General features: G+C 36.9%; 1 protein-coding gene across 1 annotated transcript; it reads left to right on the plus strand.

The window, feature by feature from the left end:
• Nucleotides 1-4232: 4232 nt before the first annotated feature.
• On the plus strand, nt 4233-21637 carry lsr (lipolysis stimulated lipoprotein receptor). The gene is made up of 10 exons (XM_062423069.1): nt 4233-4443; nt 6182-6511; nt 8103-8222; nt 10881-11027; nt 12103-12306; nt 13189-13245; nt 15079-15195; nt 17192-17465; nt 19359-19836; nt 20874-21637. The coding sequence occupies exons 1-10, from the start codon at nt 4404-4406 to the stop codon at nt 20907-20909; spliced, it is 1803 nt and encodes a 600-aa protein (XP_062279053.1). The 5' UTR covers nt 4233-4403; the 3' UTR covers nt 20910-21637.

Consider the following 21637-nt stretch of genomic DNA (forward strand, 5'->3'; position numbering starts at 1 on the left):
TTGTAAAACTGTACACTCTGGTTCAACAAGCCTCCTCACAAACCCGGTCAGAGAACAACCCAGAAGAGGAAACTAGCAGTAATCAACCCGGAACAGCAGCCATCACAGAGGCCTCAGTGGGAGGAGGGGAGAGCTGCACCACGCACAGTGAGATGAACAGCAAGGGGAACAAGAGAAAAGGTAGACCACTGGTTCCTGGAGAGATGAAAAACAGGATCCGTATCAGAAAAAGAGCTGCCCCGAAGAAATGGAAATGTAATTAATGAAATTAAAATGTAAATTTTAATCAATTCATGTTATTACTTAATCCAAATCTTTATATTTTTTCCTATTTTCTTTTTTTCCAGGGTGCTTTCCGTTTTTGATAATGTTCACAGTTGCTACTGTCTGTGACAGCCTTGATGGTATGTGGTGTGACTATTTTAATTATCCTGCAGTTCATCTTTGCACTGCAGTTAATTCATTCATTTATTTAGATTTTATTGTCTTGAATGAGAGCTTAAATTACTTCTCATAGTGTACCGTGAACACTGTTTTGACCCATAAAGTGCAGTATTTTTTTTTTTTAAAACTACTTGATATTTTCCTTATATTAGCTGCCATAGGTGCTCGAAATGCAGCAGAGCAAAAGTGACATTTTTGTCTTAATCAAGCTGCAGTGATTCTTTAATCATAATATATATAATATATATCATTATATATAGTGGGCTATATCATTGCAAAAATTATTTAAGCATCCTTTCTCTGAAATTTAAATGTAGACACATTTACACCTGGGAGCTACTCTTCTGTTTATATCTCTAATGCAGCAATGCATTTTTTTCTCTGTTTTGACAGGAGTTAAGTGTTTTTCCTGCATGGACAAGGAAAAATGTCCAAAGCTATCGCACATATACAACTCTGATGACAACATTCTGTACAATAGAGGCCCAAAAGAACCATTTCCAATATGCTATGGGGTGCCTACGCTTTCTCCCAAGAATTGCACCGTGTGCTACGTCAAAGCCATTATCTACATCATCTGCTCAGGGGATCCTGGAAAATTAGACGTGGAAGGGGAAGGAGCACATATCAACAACATCACTTCCGTCCGTATGTGTTACGTAAATATATGAATCTTATAACCTATCACACAATACATAGTTATTTCCTCTTTTTCATACACTGGGGCGGCTGTGGCTCAGGAGGTAGAGCGGTCGTCCACCAATTGGAAGATTGGCGGTTCGATTCCCGGCTCCTCCAGTCCACATGTCGATGTGTCCTTGGGCAAGACACTTAACCCCAAATTGCTCCCGTTGCTGTGCCAACGGTGTATGAATGTGTATGAATGATTAGCTTCCTCTGATGTGCAGGTTGGCACCCTGCGTGGTAGCTGCTGCCATCAGTGTATGAATGTGTGTGAATGGGGTGAATGAAATGTATTGTAAAGCGCTTTGAGTGGTCGAAAAGACTAGAAAGGCGCTATATAAGTACAGGCCATTTACCATTCAAAAAGTTGTCAGGGTTTTCCCCAGAGAGCACATAAACTGAGGGCGTTAGGCACTCTCAGCTTGAGTTGCATCAGTTTAATTTCTAGATGATGGCCTAAAAATATACACAGTGATAGAATCTTGTTTATGTTAAATGTCACCTCTGCTCTTTTCTTGTAAAATGATATGTGTTATTTAAATTTTTATGATAGCAGAGGTTCAGAAGTAGCCGACCTCCTGCAAGAAAGGGTTATATCTGTAGTCTGCATTTCTCGGACTTGCGGATGTTTTGGTCATGTTTGGTATTTTACCTAGAAAAAACACCAAATCCTTACTGTGCATATTCCTCAGAAATATTTTGTATATGCTTTGCAGCCCTATCTGTACATTATACTTAATAATCATAATCCCAATATCAGAATCTATATCTAAAAAAAATCAATGCATTGAATGTCCGATCTGTGCTGTAAAATTTGCTGCTAATTTCCTGTATATGTACAACAGGCTGCTGCTTGTTTATATAACTGCATCCTTTTATCTCCCTTAAACAGCTTGCCCCACTGATGAAATCGACCCCATTGAAAGCAGTAAGTGTCAAAATTATGCCGTTTTACAATATGAATTCAATTTTCAAAGTGTTATTGTAACTAAATTTGTAAAAGATAAGGAAAATTGAAATTGAGCTTCTGATGCTATTTTAAATGATTTCTTCTTTGTAGAGCAGAAGCAGCACACCTCGGACGGAGCACTTACTGTACTGATTGCTGGCGGCACCTGTATGTATTTGACACAAACATGTCATCTTGATACTGACAGTGATAAACTATATGACCGAAAATGTGGTTAAACTGACAACTGATTTTTTTGATGTGTTTTTTGCAGTTCTGCTTTTACAAAGATGGCAAGGCTGACCTACAGTGTAAGTGTTACTCAGTATTACTGTGAAAATGTATATGTTTTATACCCTACATATTTATTTTTAGTATAATTTTGACTTTATATTAAATTATTCCACGTTTATTTTGGATATTGTATGTCACATTTCTCAATTTGTTGTTTTCCCTTGAACACAATATTAGCTTTTAACAATTATATTACATCCAGAAATACATCAGGCACACTGTGAGGACTGTAAATATTTTGAATTAAATGAACTCAGGTCAGGGTGTTTTTTTTTTTTGTCTCTCTTTTTTGAAATAGGACTGAAACTAGTCTTGGAGATCAGCACTTCATCGATAAGACGACATCAGGACATCAGCTTTTTAGATTACTAACAGCTGCAACTTTCTATTAGTGATTTATCTACTTATAATTATCCTTGCTTCTAGGGCTGGGCGATATGGATAGAATCAAATATCACAATATTTTTTAACCAATTACCTCGATATTGAAATCGCCATGATATGGTAGAGATGACTGTTGTTGCCTTCACAAAATATTCACACAATGTGATTTTTGATAAATAATCATCAGTAATGTGGATATAATGTCAAAGTGAGTAAAAGGCAAATAATAGAACAGCTAGAACAATCTGGTAAGTTCAGAAAATCACATCATTTTACTGTAATGCCGCCTTTAAAACCAGGAAAAGACTCAAGCCATTTCACATTACTACAATATGCCAAATTAGCCAGCCAATTACACTTAGGGAGGGCAGAATAATGACAAAGTGGGTAAAAGGCAAATAATAGAACATCTGTAACATCAGAAAAAAACACCTATGCTATATCACAATATCTAAATTCTAAGACGATATCTAGTCTCATTATGTCACGTTATTGATATTGATATATTGCCCAGCCCTACTTGCTTCATTAATTTACTTTTTAGCATTTTATTTAGCACACTTTCTGCAAACCTATTGTCCTGATTAAAACATGCTTTCATGCAGCATCATGGCTCTGTCGTTATTCACAGCGCAGACACTGTGCAGGCCATAATGTTTACAGTGAAGTAAAGACAAGTAAGTAAAAGTAGCGTGGTGTATAAATACTCTGTTTCAAGTTAAAGTCTTCAGTTTTTTACAGTAAGCACATAATTATTATTATCATTATGCAGAAAGGCCCATATCACAATAATATATTGGATTATAGTTATTGATTTATTGTAGTAGCTGTTACAGGTAGAGCTACTTGTCACTACATTGGTAACTTATTAATAATTTGAATTGGCAAAGTTTACTTATTAAAGCTGTCAAGTGGAGTATTTGCCTCCATAATGCAGTAGCCTAAGTAACCTATACAATAGCATATATAAACATGGAAACACTCAAGTCCTTAAACTACTACAGCAAATGCACTTTGTTACTTCCTCCCCACTGTGAATGATAAAATGTGTTATTAAAGTGCAATAGTCAGCGGTGAACTGTAATGTAATTCCTGCTGCAAGAGGGCCTGCTTGGTATTTCCTCACTAGCAACACACTCATATCAAAACCACACTGACACACTTGTTTTCCCACACACGGGTTAAACATTAACAAATAGTGCCCTGATAGTGTCATCGGTGTCTGGACTGTACCAACTAGTAGCAAGAAGGTGATACAAGGTTATTTCTCTTTACTACTGAATTTCAGTGGATGTAAAAAAAAAAAAAGTTTCTTGTTTTAAAAAGTTGCTCTGCTCTCACTAGTAGGTCCTTGCAGTCAAAACAGACTTCAGCGTCATGGTAAAAACAAAAACAACCCAGCATATTATCCACCCCCTTGTTTCGCAAAGTGTGTCTGGACGCTCACCTGTTGGCTGCTCTGCTGACGTCAGGCTTTCAGGTGCACTCCTCTCGTCTGCTGCATACAAAGACACAAAATGGAGGTGAAACTACCTGGCTGAGGAAAAGTACAGTAGCGCTAAATATTATGCTGATGTTTACTTTTGTGTATTTGGTGATTTAAAGAATACATACGTCGATTGAGACATCGAGGAAAAAAGGACTAAACATGATTTGGATTTTAATCATCGCCGCTTTAATGGCGCCAGGTAAGTTGGCCTATTTTTTTTGGAGCAAACAGGGTGGGCCCTCTTCCGTGAAACTCCGTAGATGGTGCTTTACTTCTCTGCTGTTATTGCTCAACAACTTGACATTGTTTTATCTTTTGTAACGTTGTTTTTGTGACAATTTCTTTTATTAGACCAAGTTTAAAAAAAAAAAAGAAGTAATGTTTAATGTAACATCGATCTTGTTAGATATTTAAAGCATATAACAAACAAAAATAGTCCTTTATTCTGGCCGGTAGGTTGGTTTTTTACACCTAAAACAAGAAAACAGGTTATACTTTTGTAGTTCTTTGACATGTAGACATATCGATAAACCTAAAAGTGTGTTTCAGATTCAGCCACACCAATATATCTGCAAAAAAATCCAACAAACAAAAAACCGACAATTGTAGGTATAGGTGTTATCTATCTATCTATCTATCTATCTATCTATCTATCTATCTATCTATCTATCTATCTATCTATCAAAACACCTGAACACAACTCTGATTACATTCATAATGAAATCAATGACCTGCCAGTTAAATCACAACCTTTCCAAATGTGTGGAACCTTATATAAATATAGCACAAATACAAATATGTAAGGAAGAAAGAAAGGAAAAGAAAATGTTGTCATTGGGGGAATTATTGCTGAATGTGAATCTCGATTTAAGTCGCCCACTCTCACACATTTCACATATCAATCAGACCATCCTGAATCAATGGTAACTACTTACACTGTGGAAGTTCCCACAACCTTATCATTTAAGCACTTGTCACGGTGAGGTGTGGGTTTTTACATTAATAGCCTGTCAATGTAACAGGAAGTGCACGAGAGGAACTCTGAATCAGAGCAGTTTAAACAATGTTATCATCTTTTAAAACAGTTAAGGAAAAACTTAACCTTACCCTACAATGGAGCATTACTAGATATCCAGTTAATGATTTTAGAGCACCTTCGGTAAGTATAGCTGTCATAAATTAGCGATAAGGAGCTGGAAAAGATTCAATCAAGATATTGAAGCATAAAACAACTCGTAACAAGACATTTGTTTTAAATGTTGATAGTTATTTTCTAATACCAGAAGGGTCCTTTACAATCCCACACATTAAAATACCATGTTCTTTCACATTGATACCCTTTTTATGGCAGATATTGTAGTTAACAAAAAATGTAAACAACATATCAACAAAATCACATGTGATATTATTTTCATTTAATCAAATGTAGAGTGAATGTGTCATCTAGAAACTACATTTATACCATATTTGTGTTGCTGTGTCATTAGTTTTCTTTAGGGGCTTTCACATTTAAGATTAAACAACACAGGAAAAGTTGCTGTTCCGTTAAGTCAGAGCAGATAAAGTCACTGTGGCTAACAAGTGAAATCAGTAGTAACACGGGTTCTTGGCTACAAATAATCTGGAAATGCTTGTGATCAAAATCAAAACAAGTATTATCCTGATGTTCTTAGAGCATCTCAAATATGCAAAGCTATCATCATCTACTTGACTTTAAATGTTCAGGTTGAAAACGCAGCGTCTGTCTGAGGTGACTCATCACACCCAGTCTCGGTGATACTAGCAGTAATATGTTCAGTCATTGAGTCACGCCCTAAGGGTATCTTAAGCTATTTAGAAACCTTTACCTGATTTGTAAAATGTTTTGACATTTTATTAATGATAATCCTCATCCACTCTTGTTTTGATCTCCAATATTTTTAATTTGTTTTCCTCAGAGTCCACCACAGCTGTATCAGTGACTTGCCCTACCAAGAGGTACATCGTCATCCTCTTCCAGCCCGTCACCCTCACCTGTAACTACCAGACGACAGCCACTCAACCTCCTGTTGTCACGTGGAGGTACAAGTCTTATTGCCGGGACCCGATCCAGGCTGCGTTGAATCCCAGTAGTGCAGATAACATCCTGTCTCAGAACAACCCCAACTACGACGCTAACATCGAGTGTGCCGACAGCCAGAGGACAGTGCGCATAGTGGCCTCCAAGCAAGGCAATGCTGTCACCCTTGGCACGGAGTACCAGGGTCGCAAGATCAGCATCCTAAACAGTGAGTTGACTAAACCAGTAAGATAAGATTGAAAATGGTGATAATATGTCATTTTTGTCTATTGTTGTCTTCAAGAGGACAAATTAGCATCAGTTAGTACAAAGAAATAGTAATTTAAGAATCAGTTTACCTTGTTTTTTCTTTTTGTATTCCCAGGAATTAGTTTTATTCATTCATAAAAATAATTAGAATTTTTACCTTGATTGTGTGGGTGCGGGGTTGATTCCAAACGAAATTCATTGCTCAAATTAAGTCCGTGATAGTGAAAGGTTTCTTCTCCATTTCAGTAAGGAGGTTTTTCCCCTCATAGTTAATCTGAGAATGATCAAAATAGTAATATCTGTCTACTTCAGAGCTTTTTATAGTTTGTTCCCACTTTATCTTTGGTCTTGTTCTGCTTTTCGATCAGCATCAATATCAGGGCTCATATTTATCACCTGCCATCAGCCAAATGCTGGTAAAACATGCACATTGCTGGTAGATTTGCTTCACTCCCTAGCCAAAAAAATAATGGTAATTAGTGAGTGGCTGGTAAGATCTGAATGTTTGCTAGCCATTTAGCTGGTGGACAAAAAAAGTTAATTTTGAATCCTGATCATCATAAATATGTCCATGTGGGACATGGAGGGTTGATGTCAGGATGGACATGTGTGACTTAAACTAGATTGAATCATTGACAGAAGAAATCCAGACCAGAATGATTCATTTAAATTTCTGTTGCTCGTGGGCTTTTCAACAAAACACCAACTAGAGAGTCTTAACCACCACTTAACACCACCCACGTAGCTGCTTCATCATACCACAGTATGATATCATACCAAGTACAAAGGAGGGAAAGATCCCTCCAACTTGGGGTTCCACTTTAGAGAGGAAAACCCAATCACTTTATTCTCTCATATTTTATTGAGCCTGTTTTCAGAGCTGAAATGTCATCTGGTAACAATTACTTGCTATTGTTCTGTCCATTACAACCATCTTTAGTCAAACATACTGTATGTAGTTTTTTATTTGACTCAACTAGTTTGCTTTGTGGAAACATTGTGGCTGCATGCCTAAATAATTAACTTTTGTAAAATATAACTGATATTTGTTTTCAGGATGCGCAGGCCTATAAAATGGGGCTTTTCCTATATACACATTTCAAAGGATCACCTTATTCTGTGTGAAACTATCTAATAATAGGCTATTCTTTGGAACTGAATAATTGATAGTATAAAAAACTGCTGCAGAAAGACTAAGGCAGCAACCAGAATAAGTATGAAACATTACATCTTTATTCAAAACCAAGCTTAATGTATTAAGTCATGATGTCCTCTTGGCTACTCTCATACTGACACCCATCAATTCGCTCTAGAAATATGAAACATTGCATTTTTAGGCAGGCTAGTAACCAAGGCTCCACTCTATACATTTTATATTTGGAACAATGTAGGGAGGAAGTTATTTTTCTCTTTTCTGAGATGTGAAACTACTTAAATTTAACAAAGATTATTATAAAAGTCCACTACTTAAGATTTTAATCATAGTAACTAATGGTAACAGAGTAACCACTTTAAACTGCCATCAACTGATGATCTGTGGTTTCTTACAGATGCAGACCTGAACCTCGCACAGACTGCGTGGGGCGACAGCGGTGTCTACGTTTGTTCTGTGATCTCTTCCCAAGATCTTTCAGGAAATGGTGAAGATTACACAGAGCTAATAGTACTGGGTAAGTGTGCATATGTGGTCACATCATTTTTTCTCTCTTTTTTCTTCTTTCTATGCTTCCCTTTTCTTCACTTTGCCCCTCCCCCTCACATACACACACACCCACACACACACATAGTGACACAGGTTTTCAAAAATGCTATAAGCACATGTTCCAAATAAATTTGGCTTGACAGAGTTTGCAGGTGGCTAATGAAATGATATGTGGGAAAGAAGTAAACAGTGAAAGTAGATACCACGGGGCACATTAAAGTAATTGTGACTTTATCTTTCTTTCACAGAGAGAAAGTCAAATACTACTGACCTCCTGCCTGGCATTGACTTACTGGTTATGGAAGGTAGTACAAGCCCCTATAGCTTAGTCATGTTTTAGCTTCACATTAGAGGTGTAGGAGGAATGATGAAAGCTAGTTGTGTAGCAGATGAGATCGACAGACACTTTGTAAACAACACCCAGCTGCATTTTTGGAGGTCAGTCAGATTGTGTGTTTTATAACATTCAAGCGATATATCCTTGACATCTAAACGCCTTTGTAAAACATTTAGCACAATCTAGGTTTTAGATACAGTGTATTTCTGGCCTTAGTGATAATCCAAGTGCACTATTAGAGACAATAGAAGTATCTATCTTGGCTCCTGCATTGAAACAATCCGTTGTTCTATTTTTGTTTATATAGAAACAGTCAGGAATTTGGACAGATCCTCTCTTTCCCATGAATGACAAAGTATTTCCAAACTATTCACATGTGCTGTAGTTCACTTACTTTCTTCACTTTGTTCACCTCACACTCCCTCTTTATCTGCCTCCATTTCTCTTTCTTTATTATGGCTCAACTCCCATGTATGACTTTCAGTGGTGAGTACAGATAGTCTCTAGCTGCCTGGTTTCGACAAAAAAGGGCATTCAGGTTCCTTATCTGTCACAGTGTACACAGCTAAATTATGTTCTTCCTCTGCCAATTCAGTTTCCATTTTAGTTGGTTCATTTACATATGGGTTCTCTTCCTTGTCATTGCTGTTTGTGTTTTTCTTCTTAGTGGCATGTGCTGCCTGAACTGACTTGCAGAGGTAAACTGGTTTTACCAGTTTGACACAACCTTAGAAAGTACCGCAATTACCACTGTAGCTAACATGTTTTTGTTTTTGTTTTTTTTAATCTGAACACTCAAGAACAAAAAAAATTAAATGTGAGAGTGAATTAATTAACATTTCTAATCAAAATAGCAATAGCAACTATGATAAGACTGTCTTACTCTGGGTGTGATGAACAAACTTGTGCTACTTTCTGTTTTAACAGAAATGAATTTACATGTCACTCCCTGGAGATTGTCTGTTAGAAAACGAGAATCCAACCTAAACAGAATTTTAATTGCTCTACAAGGCATAATAATGACCCTGATAGACTCTACTCTCTCTGTGAAGTCGGTTAAAACATTTTCACAGTCAGCATACTATTCAGCAGGAACATTTGGAGGATGTAGTTTCACCAATTGATCAATAGTCTTGAATAAAAACCTGAGATTACGCTAATTTGTTGATACTCTATAAGTATTTGAGAAATAGCATGCTCTTCCATCTTTCACCGTTATGTTGTAATGAAGGAGCAGCTCCCTCATAGCCAGATAGTAGTTCTTAAGACTGTTTTCCCTCCAGCTCCTCTAAGCCTTTTTGCACTCTCTTTTACAGCTACGAGTATTTTCATCTATCTAAGGCTGCAATTTACACTTAGCTTTAGATCTGTTTTTAAGAGGAACAGAACTAAGATTGACACATTCACACCCAGGGTGAAAATTACATTAAATCAAGGGATGAGCCACATGCCTGTTGTACAAGGTTGAAAGAGACCATAATATTTAAAAAATCACTGGCAAGAGCATCAGATGGGTCATCAATTGTCCATGTCAAAATCACCACAAAAAACCTTGTCGTAATTTACCACAAAACTAGATAAGAAATCAGATCTCTGATTGAAAATCCACCATTTGCTTTTGGAGGGTTTGGAGGGTTAGTTGAACCACTGAGCTTAAATGTTAGCACCTCAAAGCAACAGGTATTTAGTTAAATTTGAACAACAGGCCAATCCCAAAGTCTGCTATTTCAATGAGCTGAGTGCTATCAGGTTACCAAGACTTGATTAAGAGGAGGAAATCCAGGTTTGCCGCTAGATTTAAGTAATTTAAAACAAAAGTGTGACAGGAGAGAACATTAAACGCACATTAAAAACTGCTATTCTAAATGCGTTGACTTTTTTCTACAGTCTGAGCTGGAGAGAATGTCTAAATCTTAACCAGATTATTCATGTTTGGGTGGATATGTGTGCTGTGAGCTAATATGACAAGAATGTTAATGATAGTTTGCAGTAACCTCCCAAGCAGCTGGAAGTCTGCTGAGGGGCAGCTGTAACCAGATTGGTGGGCGGGGGGTTTCCTGTTCCTGACAGAGGCTGACCTTTGAGGCTATATAACGAGCCAGTATAGAATACATTGAATTGAATTGGAAATCACGCAAAGATATTCAAGTTGTGCCACAGAATAGAAATATAGACCTGGAGATATGAATGATGCATCCCCCTTTAAAGGATTAAATCGAGTCATGTGCATTAATAATATAAAACTTTTTTGCAATGGTATCTGATGCATCCCCTGCTGGCCTTACACAGACTGGCTCCTCGTTGTTTTGGTGGTCTTGGGTTTCCTGCTACTGCTGCTCTTCATTGGGATCTGCTGGTGCCAGTGCTGTCCACATACCTGTTGCTGCTACATCAGCTGCCCCTGCTGCCCCGAACGCTGCTGCTGCCCACGAGCATGTAAGTACCAAATGGAAAGCCAATGAAATTGCCTGTGTATACTTTTGTTTATGACTGTTCTAATCCTTTTCTTCTTGTATTTCTTTTACTCCTACATTCTTAGACCGGGTTTTTATTAAAATGATCATTTTCAAGCATGCAGTGTGCATAACACATGCACGTGTGTCCCGTTGTGGAGTAAAAAAAAAAATGTAGATACATTCTGCTTCCCAGTGACTTACCACACTATAAAATGATAATCTTTTAAAGTTACTCTTTCTAAATATAATAAATAAATTATGTTTTTGAAAGGGATTATTTTAAAGTGTTGTAAATCTTTTTTTCACACTTTATTTATAACTGCTTGCGTTTAGGCAACATTAACATTTGAGTTTGTTTTCTTTTGTTACATGGAAAAAAGATTATTGAAGTAGTATCACGCTAACCCAGATTTTCCCTTAGATGTGAAGTCATAGTCCACATTGACCAACTTAAAACCCTCTCAGTATATTTCCATCCATCCATTACATATTGTCAGTGGAATTGAAACCCACGACCTTCATGTTGTGACACAATGCTAACCACTGCTGCTCACAAAAATAACTTATGAACAACTGAGGCTTGAGTGAGAGCAGACTTCCTGACTAACTGTCTTGTTAGGAAATCCCTAACACTAACACTAACCCTATGACCTGAGAAGAGAAGAGAAGAGGAATTGAGAGCCAACACAAGCACATGCAGACAGCATCAAAACAATTACACGCTCTAAATCATCAATCTCTAAAAAAGCAAAATTAAACATTACTGTATTGTTGTTGAAACAAAACTGTAATGGGTTCAGATTGTATATTTAGTATAGAGCTGACCACATGATTCATAAGCACAATTTTGAGTTTTCTTTTTTTTTTTAAAGAAAATCATCCATGAATATTTATTTTCATTTTACCCGGGAATACTATATTGGCTTTTAGCATCTGCTGTGTGTTAATTTCCATCCCTGCAATCCAAAATGTATATGGTGTGTCTACTGTCTCACACAATCATGTTTTACATATTTTTGTGTCCTTACAACCCTCTGTCTTCCATTATCTTGCAGTGTATGAGGCAGGGAAAGCAGTGAAGAAAGGTATACCCAGTCACTATGCTCCCACTCTCTATGCTCCCAGTATGTACGCTCAGCCAGCATATGGTGGACCGCTAATGAATCAGCCTGGGATGCCACTGCTTCCTCTACCCAACGGAGCCGGAGCACCACAACCCCACAATGGTTACGGTCGTGAATATGATGGTGCCAGCTCAGGTTAGTGTAACTGTAACCACCCCGACACTTTTCGCAGTCTTTAGTGGTGGTCAGGTAGACAAGTCATTAGGGGTGTGACGATACACTCAGCTCACGAGATCGAGACGAGATTTTAACTTTATTTTTAAGAAAACTTCAATGAGGAAATACATGACTGTTCTTTTATTCACAAAATGGAAATTGAATTGGAAAGTTTGAACTAATCATCTTGTAATGAATCACTTTAGTTCTACTTTCTAAATATATAATTATCATATGCAGTATGCAGCACTGTAAAAGGATCATTTTGGTATTTATGGAAATAACAACCATAAATACAAAAGTTAGATACAATCTCAAATACCAAAAAGTAAATTATAAAGAGTAAAAACAATTCTAATATATAAATATAAATTAAATAAAAAAATCAAATTATCACAAATTATAACATATTGCTAATAAAGAACACAAAAATAAAAGTAAATTGCACAAATCCTGTATCACATAAAAACACAAGTAGAACAACATATAAATTGTGTTATAATTTAGTAGTGTGACTCATTTTACTTTTTGCATCATTTGGCTTCCATAGCAGCTGCAACACGGATAATGATCCACGTGACATTATAAAAAGAAGAAATGACGTGCGAATGAGCAATAGAAAACCGATCGTCTTGTTTTTGTTTTTTTGGTGTGTCCCTTAATTATAGCTTCGCGAGACAAAATTCACTTCGACGAGAAATATCGTCTCGCGAGATCTAGTGAAACCCCTACAAGTCATGTCTAGATTTGAATATGTGTTGACTTTCAGTGGGCATTATATAGGTAACTGAAATTATGAGTTTCACAATGACATCATAAACGGCTAAAAGTTTGTTGATTCTTTTTGTGGTGTCTATGCAGTCGGACAGGGCTCCCAGGTGCCTCTGCTACATGACCAAGACGGCGGAGGGGACCACAGTAAGTAAACCGAAAACCCCTTACACATACAGGAATGACTTTTCTGTTGGTGGATATGACGTGGGTGAAGCCTTGACACCTGCACTGCAAAACACTCCAATTCAAAGATGTTTCAAAACTCAAAGTATGCAATAGAAAATCATCTCACGTTTTGTTGAAATGAATTGGGACTGGGTGGAATTACCTTAACAAATTGTTTGACTTTCCTTCTTGTTGTAAGAAAATTACAATATTTGTACCTCTTTAGATATGGTGACTTGTTAAAACATATTTTGCAGTGTGATAAGTTAAATATGATTCAAATATAATCCACGGCTAGCTATATTTGCTGATAATATATAATGGATATATTTTTTGATTACCTTTTAGGATCAATATGCACACACGGCATGAAAAACATTTATATGAATGATATGTGTGGATTAGTCCACCTAGTCTATGTATATAAAATGTTTTTGACATAGATTAATAGGGATGCATAATATATTAGTAGCAGCTATATTATTGGCTGATGAATAAATAAATTAAATGTATTGTTATTGTTTCAGTAATGGAAGTTAAAAGCCGATGCATCTATTAATGCAGAGCCTTGGCTGTGGAGGCTGCCACTGAAAACCTGCTTCTGAATAGAGATTTGTTTTTTCTCAGGACTTCTGGTCTTGTATAATCAGGGTGTGATTTGCTGGAGGGTTTGGTGGGGATTACCCCCCCCCCCCCCCTCTGATTTATATATCACTGTCTCTGCTGAATTGATTTTAAAAACCCCACTTCATAGTAATTTATTTTGCTTCACTATAGACAACATAAATATCAAAAGTAAAAATAGCCTTTAAAAAATCTGAAATGTACTGTTTGTACTCAAATGACGAAAGAGATGTCACAACGTCGAATTGTGACATCTCGAGTGACTAACAAGAATGACAATAAGCGCACTAATTTTGGTGTCCGAGTTTTTAGAAAAGTTTTAAAAAAAAAGGTTGGTATAGTTTGTTTTAAGTTCATGATTATTTTATTACGTTTACTGTAACAGCAGCAATAAAAAGCGTAATAGGTTTCTTAGTCTATACAGGCCCAGTATAGTCCTGATTGATTTTCATGAATGAAAAACACTCTCACCACACCCCCATTTCTTCAAAAATCGCACCCTGCAGATTATCAGTTATTGTTATCACACCTGAATTCCCATATCAGTGTATTCCTGGTTATAAATGTTCACATGTTTTATACTGTATGCTTTGTATTGTCATGAACTGTCTCAGAGTTCAGACAAAGAAGGAGGAAAACATGTTTGAATCACAAACACAAAAGTAATTTATTAAAGTAACTTATTTACATAACTTAACCAAAGTTACATGTTGAATCAGTAGAATCAGTAGTGTATGGAAATGCATGGATGAGGGAAAATGTATGTTAAAAAGTAACCAAACAAAGAAGGGATGCTCCTGGTGGGAGAGAAGAAGACAGACTGAGTAGGCCAGCTTTCAAAATGTTTCCCAGCTCACAGCCCCAGTGAACTGTTTCTGACTTTCCTCTCTGCTTGGTAGCTTCTTAAAAGGAAACAGGCTATAACAGGAATGACACATTATTGACACTTGTTGCCCTCTAGTGTTTTGCCTGATTACGGTTTGACAGGCCATTTTTCTACAGTCAATTATTCCTTTCTTGGAGAATTTGCTTAAAGACGACTGTTAAGTTGCTCCAAATGTTGCTTGTGAAATTTAAGTGTGATGTGTGAGGGTTCTACTTTTATTGCATGTTCAAAACACATTGATTCAGTGACTCTGAATGCAGTTGGAGAAGCTGAAATTTGACTCTCACTCATGTTCTCATCAGCTCGCAGTGGATATCGTATCCAAGTGGACCCTGATGGGAATGCCACACGTGCCATTTATTACATGGAGAAAGAACTGGCCAACCTGGACCCGTCCAGACCTGCCAACTACAACCGCTGTGAGTGACAGATCACTTCTTGTTATAGTTGCTTCCAACTGTATTGCAGACTACTGTGGGAAACATAAGTCAACTTCTAGCAGAAGTTAAGATTTATGCACTGAAAATGAAAGAAAGTATTATTTATACATGTGTATGTATATACAGTGGGTAAAATAAGTATTGAACACGTCACCATTTTTCAAATCAAACCATAGGTGTCCATAAATTAAGTTATGTGTAATAATGTGAAATGACACAGGGAAAAAGTATTGAACACATGAAGAAAGGGAGGTGCAAAAAGGCATAGAAAGCCAAAACACCAGCGAAAAATCTATCAGTGATAGAACAGAAAAGACAGCAATCCTGATCCACTTGCAAATCAATATCAACTGGTTCATTCCCAACTGATGGCCAATAAAAATTTCAGCAAGACAATGACGCCAAACAAACAGCCAAGGAAACTCTCAATTGGTTTCAGAGAAAGAAAATAAAGCTGCTACAATGGCCCAGCCAATCACCTGACTTGAATCCAATAGAAAATCTATGGAATGAACTAAAGATCAGAATTCATAGAAGAGGCTTCAAGATTTAAAGACTGTTTGTGTGGAACAATGGGCCAACATCACACCTGAGCAATGCATGAGACTACTTTCTCCATACAGGAGGCGTCTTGAAGCTGTCATTACCAACAAAGGCTTTTGTACGAAGTATTAAATACATTTCACTAAGTGCGTTCATTATTTTTTCCCTGTGTCATTCTGTGTCATATTTATTTTGGTTTCTTAGTATGTGTGGATTACTTGGGTTGTTACTGACATCTGGTGAAAATGTCATGTCAATAGCACCTTTGGAAATATATTTACTGAGAAAAATGGTGATGTGTTCAATACTTATTTAACCCGCTGTATATTTTATATACTGCATGTATTTTTATATATGTATATTATATATACCTAAATGTCCCAAACAAAATTCAAACTGATGTATTTACCTTGGTTTTCTATTTGTTAATCATCTTATTTGTAAATATACTTTTTAAATTGATTAAATGCATCATACATTTTATTTGACCTTTCAAAACTATTCCACAAATTCCTTTGAGTGATTGACTCCTTTCCTTTTGCATTTGTTCCACTCTTTGTCTTTGCATACAAAAACATACAAATTCCTCTTAATTCATACTGACTAATTTAGGGGAAGCTACTTACATGCACTTTTTTATATCATATGCTTGTTTCAGTATTTTTTATTATGATTTGTAATTAAATGCAAACATCACTGTGTCAGAAATTGATCTGAGTCATCCCAAATAGAGATGTGCGATAAAGGTTAAAAACCAGTTTTCTAATATTAACAAGAATATTTTTCTGAGAATAGTATATACCACTATTTGGCAAATGTAAATTAAATTTAAATAATCAAATAAATTATATGCATTAATTTAGTCAATGCATATGATATTTTCAACTCTTAAAGTCAATTACGTGTACAATTGCCCAGGCCTTAGAATTACACTGCCAAAGAAAATTGTGTGTGATGAGAAATTGAAGACCACAACAACTGTCACTGAAGACTTTCATGTTCATTGGAAACAGTATGAGGTCTTATGTGTACACTGATGAAGACAGTGAACTATGTTTCACTTTTACTTAATGAATTTATATTCTCTGTAGCCAGTTTCATTTCTGAGAATGACAATTAACAACACTGTGCGAACTGTCATTGCGGTGGAAGATTACCGTTGATACCAGAGAAAACGATAAAGATGATTGGCAAACTAAAGCTGTAAATTATTTATAATTCATATTCTTTAAAAAAAAAACAAAAAACTGATGACTTATAATTTTCTGTCTAGAAGAGAACGTTTAAGCAATGTATAAATGTACATATGTATTTGCATATGAAAAGTTCATATATTGTAACACATAATAATTTGTTCAATAATATAACAAAATGCTTATCTTCATCTCCCTTCATCCTACTAACCATCTCTTCTTTGTTTTTGCTCCCCCAGTGGATAATATGAGTGAAGTCTCATCCCTGCACGATCATTTGGACCCTCGGGGCCGCGGGGGTCGTTCACAGCCACCACCTCTGGCAACAGTCTATGACCGGGATGAAGCCATGAGCACCATCAGCAGTGTTTCCCAGCATGCCCAGCGCCGGGTTGGGCACATGGGGGATCGCGTACGTGCCCGCTCCATGGAAAACCTTGATGACATTGGACGCCACTATGGCCGAGACGACTACGCACCACGACACCGTGATGAGCCCAGAGGCCGGAGAGGGTGAGTCATGGTTGTTGCTAACTTATTGTCCTGACTTTGAACTACTATCATCACCAGCACATTTTTATTTGAACAGCAGGTAAGTCTGAAAAGTTTAACAATCATATGAGAAGTCATTGTGGCTGCGAAAAGGCACACAAGTATTAGATTGCTGCATTAATTCAGTTCTCTAAGAACAGGGGAATAAATTACATTTGTTCCTCAGGTGATTGAAGACAAGTTTCGTAATTATTTTGGAGGTCATGGTGAGGCCTCAACCTCAAGTTTTTTTTTTTCTGTTTTCACACATCTGTTTATGTCCATGACAATATCAGTCATGATTATTGTTGTGAACATGATCATGATGAGGGAGTAAGTCCGTTTTCCCCATAAAAATGAACATTTTATACAAGCTGTGTAGTCTTAAATGTTACAAACAACAAAAAAAGCATATTGGTTGAGAACTAAAAAGTAATACTGATATATCATCATTTGTCAGATTGGGATGATTCATATCCAGAGAATAAGTTCATACCAAAACCAATGCTTCTCTTGTTAAGTTTTTTTAAAATCTTTTTTCATACAATGGCTTAAATTGTATTCTTCTACTGTTGAAGAGAATGCACCAGAAACTGAAAATCTTATAACCTTCAATATGTTTAATGTAAAAAAAAAAGAGAAAGCGGATGTAAATGCAGTCATCTCAGAAGAAACTTGGTCAGTTGCTCATGCCATGGGTGGCACCGCCCAAACCAAAATGTTTTTTAACCTAGTTTCGGTGGGGGTTACCCATTCAACATGGGTTGCAAGGTTCTGCTCAACTGAATCAGAAAGTATATCCACTTAGTCTTATATTTGGTATCTTGTACCAAAGGTACTTTTACGGTAGTTTTTTTTTGCTGTTTCTGTGCAGGAGATCCACCCATTGTATGAGAATTTATTTGAAAGTTGTTTTTAGTTTAGAAATGAAACAATGTATTCAAGAATGTAATTTTAAAAAAGATGATGTGCAGGAGACTTCAAGAAACACAGTATTTTAATCTGTGCATGTTTTTCCTAAAACTGCGGACAAATATGTAACACTGACAGCAGGTGTTTAAAATGGGTACTGCAGTCCAAATTCAAAACACTGGAGAGAGTTGTTGAGAAGTATTAAGCAGTATTTCAACTTGTTGGCTTAATCTGTGATAACATATGAAGGTCATTTTATGAGTGAGTACAGTAAATATATTACATGTTGTTTATTTTAAAAGAGACATTTTTATTGCATTTATTATCACATTATTAAAAAACAAGACAATGGAGGACAGGCTTTAATACAGGGTCACGAACAAAGGACTTTAAGAGCCATAGATGCATCTATACAACTTGATGTAAATGATATTCCCTCGTTTGGGCTGCCAAAGAGCATGCGTGCATGTGAGCATGACTCATTAATTTAGGTTTTCATTCATCACCCGTCTGCATTTGCTGTGTTTTCTGGGACATAAGGGTGTTGGTTAAAGAAAAGGTGAATCACATTTACCAGCTGTATTCACCACATGGTAAATGTGGTGATTGTCAAAGTTTGAGATTTGCTCAGTGTCTCAATTATTTCTTGATAAGAAAACTTGAAATCACCTTAAAGCTTCAAATCTCACTGATTTTATACTGCATTAAGTGGTCTTACACCTCAGTTACACAATGTATGCAGGGAGTTTGACCCTCAGTTTGAGTCCAGTTAGGGGACTCCTGCAGCAGCTGACTTTGGGATAAACATCAGCTGTGGTTTAAACGGGAATAGATGACTCAACAGTGATGTTAAAGCTGAAGTTTAACTCATCTTAAACTATGTTCAGCAGCTACTCAAATGACAGCGCAAAAGCCCCAGTATGCTTCTGTTTCCAATCAATGTGCCGTTTTGTTTATTTTCAGTTCGGATGATGAGTGGAGCAGCAGTGCCCGCAGAGGCTACGGCCGTGACTCTGATGACCGCAGACGTCGTGACTACTCCCCTGATGACCGTCGCAGTAATGGAGGAAGAGATGGTTACGGTGGCCTCCCCGGAAAACGTAGCCGCAGCCGTGATGACTTAATGGATCTGGATAGGGAAAGGGATCGTCGGCCTGGTGGAGGCACGAGGGGCGGGCGAGATGACTATGACGACAGCTTCCTGAGAGAGGCCATGGAGAGGAAGAAGATGGGTGAGCAGCAGAGGGCCCGCAGCCGGGACCGACTGGACACGGAGAGCGACCGCTCAGATAGGGCGAGGACACCACGTGGACCGCCCCCACTCCCTGTAAGCTCGCCTGCTGGATACGCTGGTCGCCGTGACGACTACCCTCCACCTCCACTTCCACCATACAGTGACGAGGAAAGTGTGTCATCTTCAAAGAAAAGCAACCTGCGCAAGGTGAGTCTCTGTGGTACTAAATGGACATATAAGAGGTTTTGACTTCTGTGATAGGACAGACCCCGAAGAAACCACTTTATCTCTTATTTGTATGATTAAAGAATAATTCTGGTGATATTCTTATATTTTTCATATATATATAAAAAAAAAAAAGAAGAAGCTTGAGGCCAATTCACAATTTTAATCGACTTTTGTTTTCCTGTTGAATGCAGGATTAAAACAAGTCTGTCATCATTATACATTATACAGATAATCCCACACAGCTGTTGACTGTCAGTACCAAAGGCTTCAACTAAGTAGCATCAACTTTAAGCATCAGTTTCAGCACAGAAAAGCTCACTCACTAATTGATCTGCTCCTGTTTGTGTTTCTAGACAAAACATCAGCCTAATATCTGCAGACTGCTAGTTAGCGTTAGCAATCCGACCGACTATGTAGAAACTACAAACTGTTGAGTCAACTCCCTGTGCTTTTAACTCAAAAACAGGTCATACTTCATCAACACAAACAAACTGAGAGTGTAGACCAGTGTGCAGAGTCTTTTTCAGGCAGTCTTTCTTGTAGATACGACTGTTAAATTCATTACGAGATAGCAGAGACAGCGAGCCACCTTGAATCATGGAGGTCCTGTAAACTGCGGCAGGTGTCTATATAATATAACCAATCACGTCACAGTTTATGTGAATGTTGTTACTCGAAACAGCAAATCTAGCAGCAGCTGGCATCTAAATTACTTTGTGACTAAAAAAAAATTGATTTTCACAATTTAGACATTTTGCACAATGTGAAAAAACTTGAGAATGTGAAATGTGAATTAATCAAATTAATTTGATATGCCACCCTGCCCTAGTTTGGGTGTCAGGGATGAAAAGTTGGAAAGTGTTAAGAAACATTGTTGATTATGGTCTTTTCATAGGATTTGTAGAAAAATATTGCATATTGTTAGTCTCATCCTTAAATCCTGATTGAGAAACCTACAATTTTATTTGAATTTAGGATTAATTTGTCAACGTGACATAACTCTTCTTGTTTTACAGAATGGAGCAGTGAGTCGGGAGAGCCTGGTGGTGTAAAACTAACCGTGATGGGAGCAACCTGTCCAATAATGCAGCTTCAATTCATCAGTTTAACCAGATACATGTTTAAGACTGTAAATATCTTTCACACTGCTAATTTGCCGTGCTGATTTTTATATTGCATAATTTACGATAAGCTTATGACAAATTGATGCTGAATGTGTATGTGTACTTTTCTAACAGACGAGGTGCACAAATTAAATGTTTTTTGTTTCTTTTCATGTATAAAACATTGTGGCTGCCACAAGTGCCTTAGTGTGTACAGAATTTTACTTTTAGATGTGAAATAATTCTCTGTGAAAGTGTTCACAATTTGAATAAACACGTACTGATTGGTTTCAAATTAGTTTTAACCTTTTACATAGTTTCAGTAAGTTGATAGAGATACTGATGTAGATTCATAGGGGTTTATTGACTGTTTTATCTTTTTACCTGTGAAGAACTGTTTTTATAAGAAAAAATATGTACATGAATATTTTGTCTTTGCCTTTTTCTTGTGTTAGTGTGCTCAATGTATTTAGAAACCTGGTGAACAAAATAGTCTTGGTTTAAATTAGTGTTGTTTATTTTTAGTTGTTTTTTTCTTTTTTCTTTTTTTTTTACACTGAATTTCAGTTTTTAACCTACAGTATATTGTACAGCCGACCAGTAATACAGTCTGAAAATGAAATTTGTTTATTGTGATGTGATAAAACCTAATTTTACAATAAAGGTCTCCATGGCCA

Source organism: Scomber scombrus, chromosome 7, assembly GCF_963691925.1.
Source record: "Scomber scombrus chromosome 7, fScoSco1.1, whole genome shotgun sequence".
Lineage (NCBI taxonomy): Eukaryota > Metazoa > Chordata > Actinopteri > Scombriformes > Scombridae > Scomber > Scomber scombrus.

Bases quoted from the DNA above. Each gene is read 5' to 3' on its own strand.
- lsr (XM_062423069.1), top strand. From the start codon at position 4,404: ATGATTTGGATTTTAATCATCGCCGCTTTAATGGCGCCAG. The intron at 8,223-10,880 runs GTAAGTGTGCAT...GGCCTTACACAG, and splicing joins CACAGAGCTAATAGTACTGG to ACTGGCTCCTCGTTGTTTTG. The intron at 13,246-15,078 runs GTAAGTAAACCG...TGTTCTCATCAG, and splicing joins AGACGGCGGAGGGGACCACA to CTCGCAGTGGATATCGTATC.